Source organism: the organism of the source record quoted next, unplaced genomic scaffold (assembly GCF_019419815.1).
Source record: "Pyrus x bretschneideri cultivar Hongxiangsu unplaced genomic scaffold, Pyrus_bretschneideri_v1 Contig18, whole genome shotgun sequence".
Taxonomy (NCBI): Eukaryota; Viridiplantae; Streptophyta; class Magnoliopsida; order Rosales; family Rosaceae; genus Pyrus; species Pyrus x bretschneideri.
This window is the reverse complement of record NW_025999479.1, coordinates 1030745-1041544: the sequence shown is the minus strand read 5'-3', so window position 1 is coordinate 1041544 and position 10800 is coordinate 1030745. Positions and strand designations below refer to the sequence as shown.

The 10800-nt window shown below is 38.0% G+C and overlaps 1 protein-coding gene across 1 annotated transcript; it reads right to left on the bottom strand.

Moving 5' to 3' along the window:
* Positions 1 to 3185: 3185 nt before the first annotated feature.
* On the bottom strand, positions 3186 to 9606 carry LOC103926672 (bifunctional 3-dehydroquinate dehydratase/shikimate dehydrogenase, chloroplastic). The gene is given in 14 exon segments (XM_048581894.1): positions 3186 to 3651; positions 3852 to 3896; positions 3998 to 4160; positions 4617 to 4765; positions 5886 to 6029; positions 6128 to 6203; positions 6205 to 6237; positions 6353 to 6416; positions 6498 to 6844; positions 7349 to 7567; positions 8207 to 8312; positions 8678 to 8913; positions 9328 to 9505; positions 9587 to 9606. Coding segments are annotated over 13 exon segments (1764 nt in total). The 5' UTR covers positions 9592 to 9606; the 3' UTR covers positions 3186 to 3651; position 3852.
* Between the last annotated feature and the right edge of the window lie 1194 nt (positions 9607 to 10800).

The following is a 10800-nucleotide window of genomic DNA, read 5'->3' as shown; positions in this document are numbered from 1 at the left end:
TGTTCCTAAAAGTTTCTGGTCATAGGATTGTCAATTGGGCAAACAATCCGCTAAGGCTAGTATGTGTTATGTCAACTCAATCGTGAGTATGACTTGTCTCAAGTCATCAGTGTTAGACACTAAGACAAATGCATAGGTGATCAAAAGGTTATTGAGTTCACTAAACAATGATCAACAACGAGTTCTTATACACATGTTATGAAAAAACTCGTAAGTTGCAATAATGTAAAGTAGTCATTTGACCTGAGACACCACAGTTGCTTTGTGGCTACGCCTTCATGCTTCTAGCATTGTTGGGATCATTACAATAAGGGATCTCTAGCCTTCAATCATGGAAGGAGAATATAATGTAACATGATTCGGGAGTCTTTGGTCAAAGCACATGAATATGATTTAGGAAGAATGCTCCAGATCACATTTACAAGAATCATATGGATAGTAATCACATTGGAGACATGAATGACTATCAACTGAAACCATGCAATAAAGAGTATTGAATTAGACAAGGACCGTATTGCATAGCAATTGTAATTGAATAGGTTTTACACCACTTTTACTTAGCTTGAGTAGTCATGACATACTGCTAAGTGTTACTCATGGCTTGTGGCAGCTTTTATAGGGAGATAGAAGTAAATTATTCACAATCGATTGGTAAGAGTTACAATCGCCCATTGTCTCGCTAATTAGAACCTAATAGATCATACATCATGTAAAGATATTTAAGAAATATAACTTAAATGGATAAGCATAATTAAACATTTTAATTGAGTATGGTTGAGATTAATTAACTTGTTAATTAATCAAACGAATAAATTCAAAGTGAGTTTTAAATTAGTTTCGGGTTTCATGACCCAATGTGCCTTGGTCCATAAAGCCCAATAAGTTTTAAGTTGCATGACAACTTAAAACAAAATGAACAAGCCCAATGAAAAAGGGTGGACGGCTATACATGAGGGTTAGTTTTTCACTTAAGCTACTCAAATTAGTAAACCCTAGAAGCTAGAAGGACGACATAGAAGAGAGGTGGAGACCAAAAAGGAACTTAGACTCCCTTGTATTGATGTGTAAACAACAATACTATATATATATATATATATATATATATAGGGTTAGGTCAATCCTTATTATACAGGAATTCTGTAGTAATTACAAACATCAATATTTACCTATTGTCAAACCGCTGCCATGAGGGAGGAACCAGGAACGGGCCTTGTATGGAGGAAACTTGAATCCATGAAGGACCACCCACGGTCCCCTGCCCTACTTTGAGAACAACTTTGATCTCGGCGGCAACCTGGAACCAGGAACCAGCCAAGGCCGCCTGCCCCCATTCGACGACGGCGATTTTCCAGATTACGACGATATCGACTCCTACTTGCCCTACTTGCCAGATTACAATGCTATTGACGACGAAGAATTCAATTTCGGAGAGGGCCACGTCTCTATTTTCCATGAGTCAATTATCAATGCTCAGATGGCCTCAATGGCGGAATACCAGATGATAAGGGGACTACCAGATACGCCGGAATTGCAAACCCCGAAGCTACCAAAAAAGGGAGAATTGATTATTCTCAAGGATCCTGTTGTCACGTACTGTGTAGTTTGTAACGCGTACGTCGACCACGAGACTCTTCACGGCAAAAATGACAAGGATGATTCTGGCTTTCACTGTCCCTATGAATGTAGTGTTTGTTTGAAGTTTGGTCACATGGACATACATTGCCCGTACCAGTACCACGTACGCAAGGGCGCGGAAGTTGGCCATGGCGGTGTACTAGTCTGCATCTGTCGTAATAAGGAGGGTGGGCACCCTGGTAAGGATAACTGGGTAGGACGTGCTGTCGTGAAAAGGGGTCGTGTTCGTATTGTTAATAACACATGACAGACTGCCCCGAGAAAATGCACCAGACCGAGTTGATCCTGGATTAGATTATATTTATGTTAGTTGTGGTAGATAGATATGTGGAACTGGCTGATAGCTTTTGTTCTTGTTACTGTTTATGTTGCTGTGCTAGTTTCGTTGAGTCAACTCGTTTTAAAGTCAATGGAATAAAATCTGATTACCTTGCGGAGAAGAATTTGGAACCAACGGTTCCAGTCTAACACCTACCATCGAACAATCTTACAGTTATTCACCTGTAATGAGAACTTTGAAGAAGAAAAATGCGTCCGGTTAAAAGGCATCGAACATAAGCAATGATATATATAAACACTCGGGCACTAAACATAGTACACAAGTTCAATGACAAGTTCACTCAGCCAAACATATAAATACTAGTTTTGGTTCCCGCCGTCGGATCATTCCAACAATCAAACTCCGAGCCTTTTGGTTTGGAACTTCATTGCGGATTGATATGGGATCACTTGGCTCACAAGAGTTTATGGCGGGATGGAGGAAGCTGGGACAAGGGATGAGTGGGGATTCGGTGCTTCAACAGATTGCGTTTGGTCTATGGTGTAACTGGAAATGTAGGAATGAAGCTTGGTTTAATGATAATCGAATTTTGCCTTGCATCGTGATCGATTTGTGGCAGCGCCAGGTTACGGTATTTAATGCGGCTATGGCCGAGGAGGACGGAGCGGGGGATCGAAGGATGAGACAGGTGGACGCAGGGGACAAATTTCAGACCGAGGGTGCTGTGAATGGATGGCGAAGGCCGGACTCTGGAAGCTTAAAATTGAATTGTGATGCGGCTTGGAGGAAAGAATCAAGGTTAGGAGGAGTGAGTGGGCGCTACGTGACTCTGCTGGAATTCCAAAGATGGCTGGAGGAAAGGGTGGGGATAAGGTATTTATCTCCTATTATGGCTGAGGCGGCCTCGATTCGTCAGCGGCTAGAGATGTGCATTCACAGAGGATTTTCGGAGTCTGGGGAGGCGGTAGAGGTGGAAACCGATTCGAAGGGGCTGATTCAAATGCTCAATAAGGAGGTTCAACTTCAAGCGGACGTGTCAATGGAGTTTGGGCTATGATGCCTTCTTTTCAGTTGGTGAAGTTTATCTACACTTCTCGTCAGTGTAATCATGCAGCCATATGGTGGCGTCCTAAGTTCATAAGCATGTCAAAAGTTTTGGCCGGGATTAATTAGAACTACAATTTTTTTTAAAATTATCATGTTCAAGAGTATCTTATACTCTGAGTGTTTTAACCGTTTGGATTTTTATTTTTGTATATTTAAACAAAAATTTAACAGCTAAAACACTCGATAGTATCTTATACTTTGAGGCACTGAAGAAATCCCACAATTTAAGCCGCGAACAAAAACGGGTAATAATTGTGTTTCTCCATAAAAAACAATTTCTACCTCGCAGTAAGTGCATTTTGAGTGTTTGCTTTAACTAATTGCAGTAGAATCTCCCCCAACCTGAACCTGGTTTACATTCTTTCGGATGCAATCCAGCTCGTCATGTGAGAAGACAGCATGGCTTAAACTAGGACAACGAACAACAAAGGATGTTCTGTATGCAATGTGCTTACTCTCTTGAACTGAAATTGAAAGATCCATGAACGTCGACCAGAAGAAAGATCCATAAACGAACTGACATGGCGCCTTCCTTTCCTTATGCCTGGTGGAGATGTTGGGTACAACATAGAGAATGCAGAAAGCAACCGTCACCGTTGCATGAAACCAGAAATGCTCCGGTACGAACACTATAAAGAAACAAAAAAGCGCATTTTAACTGACACAAGGTGGCCGAAAATGTGGATGTGCACAAACTTGCTCAACAGCATCTATAATACATTTCTTAAACAGCATCAATTGAGGAGTGCTAATTGAGATACATGGGTGAAATAATATCTATGTATGTAAAAATATTAAAAATATAAAACTAATCATTCGCCCAACGAACCTCAAGAGCTACCATCCATTACTCTCCGAAAGAGTTCCTTTGGGGCTGCAATTAAAAGAAAATTAAATTGATACCATATTGGTAATAGAATGTGAATCCTATACTAAATTGATAGTGAATTATGAAGTGGTATAAGTTAATCTTACCAGGCAACCCAGTGAACCTCTCAAACTGTTCATATGCCTGTCCAATGAACATCTCCAACCCACTAACAACTATGGCCCCGGACTCTTTTGCTTCTTTCAAGAGTCGGGTCATTTTGGGGGTGTAGACGGCATCAAAAACCAACGAGTAAGATCTCAGAGCATGCTGCAAAAACAGAAATCCACTAAATCTTTTTCTATAAAAGTGACCTAAATAACATTTGGTGATATTTTGTCAGTTATAAAAAAATCCATATAAGAATATGGTTGGATTGGTAGCAAGACGTCCCAGGTTTGATGTTCCAAGCCATCATAGATGTATGGGTTTCCAGGTACATTTGGCCAAAAAAATAAAAAAAATAAAAAAATAAAAAAACTTCAAACTGATGAAACCCAAGGACCTAACTAGCCAGTTTCCTTAGTTCAAATCTATCGAGTCTGTCTCCTTTTACTTCATCAGATGGTAAATTTTTAATATTGTTTTTCCGCATTTGGTTTTTCGCTCTGGTTGCCTTCAAATCTTTTAGCTCAGATCATTGTAGGCATGTTCAAATACAGTCAAGTATTTTAATACAACGACAACCCATAATAAATAATTCAGCAAAATGGGAGGGCAGCAAACCTTAGAAATTGGTGTCTCATCAACTTTTGGTTGCATGCCAATAGATGTTGTATTTGCAAGAATCATGCCATCCTCTGGGTGGAAATTATCTAAATCAGCAAGAGACAAAGCATCCCCTCCAATTGTGTCTGCAAGTTCTCTGGCTCGATCTTTAACAAAATAAAAAATCAATCATAAGAACAAAAAATCAGAGTGATGTTATTTTATATAAGGTTAAGGAAAAATGAAAATGCAGAAGAGAGGATAAGAAACAAAGAAACAAATTCTGTAGCCAACATGATATACCAATCCGAAGTACAGAAATGTCAAGCAAAGATTTCGCATGCAGCACATGTCTAGAACATCAAAAAGCATGGGAGCATGAATCTATACAACAATACAATAAAATACACTTCAACGGTTGGGTAAAGCTTCATATCTCATACTACTGATGCAAAACTCATTGATATTTTTCTCAGGAGAAGATGGGAAAGGATGCAAGTTTGATCTGCTCCATGGTGTCATGTTAAATATGTGCTTTTAGTTCTCAGAGATTGGTTACTTAAAATATATGACACCGTCTTCTCAAAATTTATCACTGCATGAAACTACAAAGTGAACGAAAATGTTGCAGATGACACCACCGGCTTACATAAAGAAATTTCTCAAGAAAACGGATCAAATCTTTACACCCACATGAATGCACTCTAGCAATCACCTTATGTAAACCCTGGCAATCACCTAATCACCAGAGACCTTAACAATACTACCATTCCGGAAGTAAGTGTTGAGCTTTTCTCTCCTAAATTAACCTCCTAGGCAAACATACCGAGCGCTGAACCAAATAGCATAGTAAGTCCAGGTAGGCTATGAGAATATGGCACACAGAAAAATAAAGGAACATTGCGTTCTGCGGTAAGGGTGAAAGATTAAACACTACGGAGACATATACACAAGCTCCTTTAAACCAAATTATCTTCAGAATCTATTTATTTTTAATATCCTTAGTTGCTTTTTCCAAAGAATGAAATGTCCCTTCAACCATCTTTACTTATGATCTCAATTTTGATTTTCAATAAAAGAAAGATCAGGATGCTGAAATGCTGTATAAATGGAGTTTTTACTGTTCTAATAGACAATGTAAAAGAGCAATAACAAGCATGGATAATATAAATTGACGCATAAGAAAAATGAAAACTGTTAATGAAATGCTGAGAAAATAGATCAGAAAAGCAGATAGTTTATGAGCTAATAAAAGATGGAAGAAAAGAAAGTAAACGTAGAACCAACCATAAGTGCGATTGGCAATTGCAATCCTTGCGCCCTTCTGTTTTGCACCATAAGCAAGTGCCTTTCCAGCACCTCCAGCACCAATAACAACAAACAGCCTACCAGCTAAAGGTGAACCAGTTAAACTGCCACTATTATGTGAACCTGTAAAGTAAAAGTGGGAAGCCAGAAAACCTTAAAAGAAGATTCTTGCCAGAACAAAGAAAGAAGAAAAAACTTAGCTAGTACAACATAATAGTAACCTTTCAGTCCGTCTTCAATAGCTGAGATAGCCCCTACATAGTCCGTATTGAATCCAAATAACTTCCCATCAGTTGGTCCTCCGTATGATACAATTAATAGCTCCTATGGCCTGAATATTTTAATAAAGATAAAAGCCAATTATTTATGGATAGCATGACTCAGAGGTAAGCTAACTACTCAGATGGAGAATGTGAGCACCGTAATATGAATGGTTTCTTCACTACCTTTGCAACTGGATCAACTTCATCACAACACTCAAGTGCAGCTTCCTTGTGCGGAATTGTAACGCTGTGTTAGAAATGAAGACTATAAGATGTGATCATGATGTATAAATTTTTGATACTAGGGATAAGAAATAGAAAAATGAACCTGAAACCAGCAAAATCCTTTGAAGAGTAAGTATGGAGAAACTTTGCAATGTCATCTACCAACAAATGTACATAAACTCCATTGAAACATACTGACTTGAATGCTTCGTTGTACAACATAGGTGATTTGCTGTGGCTGACAGGCTTCCCAATAATGCCAAACACTTTTGTGTCAGGCCCTATTTGCCTAAAATTGTATAGATGTAAAATATTCTTGATAGTTGGTTGACCAGGAGCTGAAACAATTCCTGAGTCAAGCGAACCAAAAGTAAGAAAACCACCAAATTTTGCGCAAAGGATCCATGAAATCAACCCCTTCTCACCCATTACAAGTCCTATCGTCGGGACCTGAAATTCCATGAAGGGGTCAATTTTGTTTTTATCATACAGAGAATTAAAAATAAATAAAATTAAATGACTAAGGAGAAGACATTTGGCGCGAGCCTGTAGTGAGTTCACAGATTAAGACAGATAGTGATGTAAACAGAATCACTTCAATTACCGTTGGAACCCAGATTTCTAAAGGGAATCCAAGAGAAGCCTTAGGAGAAACTGATTTTACTGGTAAAATTCATCAAACTGGTCTGCCCCCTCCAAAACTAGGTCATAGCCTTTATAGTACATTACTAAATTCCCCAGATCTTTCCAGATAGGCCCTTTAAGTTTTCTGTATTAATAACTTCTCCATAACAACTACACGTATAGCATTAATAATCTCCTAGAACCCCCTTAGACTTTCCTCACATTGTAATTACTTAAATACTAAAAACAGAGACTTAAATTCAGCTCACTATAAACAATGGGCCAAAATTTGAAGGTGCAATGCAAAAGCATATCACCTACACTGCTTACTTGAGAATGCACAGTTACGTGAAAAATGCGTGCTACATCCGTGATATCCAAAGCACTGGTTGCAATCTTAACTATGTCAGCTCCAGTGGCTTGTATTTTTGCAACAAGATTTCCAAGAGCCTCAACCGATGGAGTTTCTTGATAGTTGTGAGAAGAGACAATAACTTTAAACTTTTCAGGCTTCTTCCCATATATGGAGTCAATGAATTCATGAGCAACCTTGAAAAAAAGTTAATAACATAAGAACAAGGTAATTCAGGATTAACCCCTTGGCGTTAGTCCAAGTGGTGTGAGGGAGGATTGGGAAAGGGTTCGGATTAGAATAGGTCAAACATTTGATCCCTTCCAATGTAACCCAAAAAAAAGACAAAAAATTCTAATTCAGGTTTAACATCCTAGTGTGACAAATTTAAAATGGAAAAGGAAAGATAAATAATGTTTCCAATATCTTTGCGACGATGGCAGTAGTAAGGATACATTGTTTAGATTTGAAACACAAAAGAATGTATTCACATGCTTCTTCATCGATAGTTCATTTCATTGCATAAGTTTAGAGTTCTTATACACATCTGGCAATCCATAAACAGCTCTCAAACAATTATTCGGTAGTGTAGACTTAGGAGGAACTAAACAACATCACTTCCTTTCCATTTGACTCTAACTTTTGAATCATCCTAACAAACAAGGACCGAAAAGTTTAAAAAGAAAAGGGAAGAGAAAGACCTTAATAAGTTCTCCTTACTATCATTGTATCTAGCACCTATGAAGTACAAAATGAATGACATCATGTTACACATCTTATGATTCCATCATACCAAAGAAAAAAGTTTTCAAGCTATACACTTGTAAGAGATCAACCTGAAGCTCAACATCAATGAAATCAGCTCCGAGCTCCATTGCTAATCGAAGTGCATCCAGTCGATATTTTTCATCACCATCATACTGACCACCTTCCCACTTTGGTCTACAAAAGTACATAATATCAGTCTTGTCAGATATTATCTCACTGCGAGATTCATAAGGTCATAACAGTCCAAAAACTGTTAATAACGAGCAAAGAAACACTTCATAAGAAGACAAACTGAAAGGTTCACCGACAAGAAAATAAAATCTATTAACATAAACACTTGAAAGATAATGCAATGAAATTTAATGAGAATAATTGTTGTATCCATCCGAGTGATAAATCGTCATTATGGCGATGTCGACTTAAACTCGTGTTTAATACAACAATGTAACAACCATCCCTAAATCCAACCAATTCTAACCCTGAAAATACGGGCGTACCGCAAACAATCTCAATCATATAAGAAATTCATGGTAAAATACCTATACGTGATAAGTGTTGGCAAAGGGGATTCTTTAATAAGGATCTTGAGATCTTCATTGCAATTGAAGTCTTTTAAATGATCCAACCTAACCTCCACAAGGTCAGCACCAAGGGCTTTGGCCTTGCCCATATCAATCACCATTTTATCCACGGATTCCGCCATTATCGGAGCACAAATGACGGTCGAACTCCTCCTCACGCCGTCAACTCCCACTTGCAGGCCATCAGAAGCAAGCTAAAAAATTCCCAAAAAAACAAAATTAAAAAAATTGCAGAAATTCGACAATATTCACACTATTGAAGGTAAAATTTCTCTGAATCTAATATAAAATTTGTTCAAGAATCTAATTAGTTATTTAAGACAAAAATGCTGAAAAATATGAAACAGTTTGACCATTTATAACCTTATATATTTTCCTGGCAGCCAATCAGAATAACAGAACAAAATAAATAGCAAAAAATAGATCATCCCAATTATTTCAAGTTCTACATCTTCTTTTAGTTGCTGATAGAAATTACAGAAATTCAGAAAAATATAAACCAATTTTTTGGGTTTTATATCTTAATCTGGGTCGTGCCGGCAGGCATGGAAGAGAAAAGCATAGGCGCAGTGCAGAGATATTGGTAATTGCTGAGAAGATTTACTTACCAAAACGTTTTGGGGAGAATCCATCGGAGTGTTTGAGGGACGTCGCCAGAAAGACGCTGCTGCTTTTGGTGTTGGGATTGGTGCGATGCAGCGCACAGTGATGTGGTAGGTGTCAAAAGAGGGATGAGTTTGGTAGGAATTTTTGCCATTGAGTTCTGGTCGGCGCGCCTTAGGATCACTTACAAAAGTACAAAAAACTCTTAATTATTAATATCACGATATTTTCATACCTCATCTTTTAAAATTAACAATGTCATACCTCATCTTACGAATTTATGTCAATGTTATACCTTTCGTTAGCTTGGCCGTTTATTTCTCAGTTAAATACTGACGTAGCTTGATCGGGACCCATTTTTATTAAAAAAAATTAATACAAAATTATTAAAAACAAAAAAAAATCATTTAATATTATTTAAATATTAAAATAAATAAAAAAGTACATAAAAAACCAAAAAAAAAAAAACCTCTGCATCTCCCCTCTCTCTCTTCCCCATTATCTTCCTGCAACCCATAAAAAAGAAGGAGGAAGAAGAAGAAGAAGAAGAAGAGAAAATAAAAAAAACCCAAACCAAACCAAACCCAGTTCATCCCCCCCCCCCCACCACAAACCCAACCCCCTGTAACCTAGAAAGGAGGAGGAAGAAGAAGGAAAAAAAAAAAAAAAAAAAAAAAAAAAAACCCAACCTAACCTGAAGGATGAAGAAGAAGAGGGAAGAAGAAGAAGAAAGAAGAAGAGGAAGAAGAAGGGAAACCACCCCCCTCCCACCCAACCTACAGAAGAAGAAGAAGAAGAAGAGGGGGAAAAAAAAAACAACGGGAAACCCGTCCCCCCTCACCCACCCAACCTGCAGAAGAAGAAGAAGTAGAAGAAGAAGGAAGCAGAAGAAGAAAGAAGAAAAGGAAAAAAAAAAAACAACGGGAAACCCGTCCCCCCTCACCCACCCACCCAACTTGCAGAAGAAGAAGAAGAAGAAGAAGAAGAAGAAGAAGAAGAAGAAGAAGAGGGAAGAAGAAGAACAGAGAAGGAAAAAAAAAAAAAAACCCAGTTCGTCCGTCCCCCCTCCCCCAATTTTCTCCTCGCCTAGGAGAATAGGTTTGGCGAAGGTTTCCTGATTCCACCTCAACAGGATCTGGGTTTTTTTTTTTTTTTTTTTTTGGGTTGTAGGTAGTGGGTGTGAGGTTGGGTGCAGAGGGTGGGGTGCGAAGGTGGGGAGCAGGGAAAACAAATTGGTTTTTTTTTTTTTTTTTCCTCTTCTTTTTTTCTGGGTTGCAGTTGCAGAAAAAGGAAGAAGATGAAGATGGGGAAAAGGGAGGGGGGAAGGGACGAATTGATGTTGGGTTTTTTTTTTTTTTTAATAACTTTTCTTTATTATTTTAATATTTAAAAAATATTAAATGATTTTTTTTAGTTTTTAATAATTTTTTTAATAAAAAATGGGTCCCAGATTAAGCCACGTCAGCATTTAACTAAGA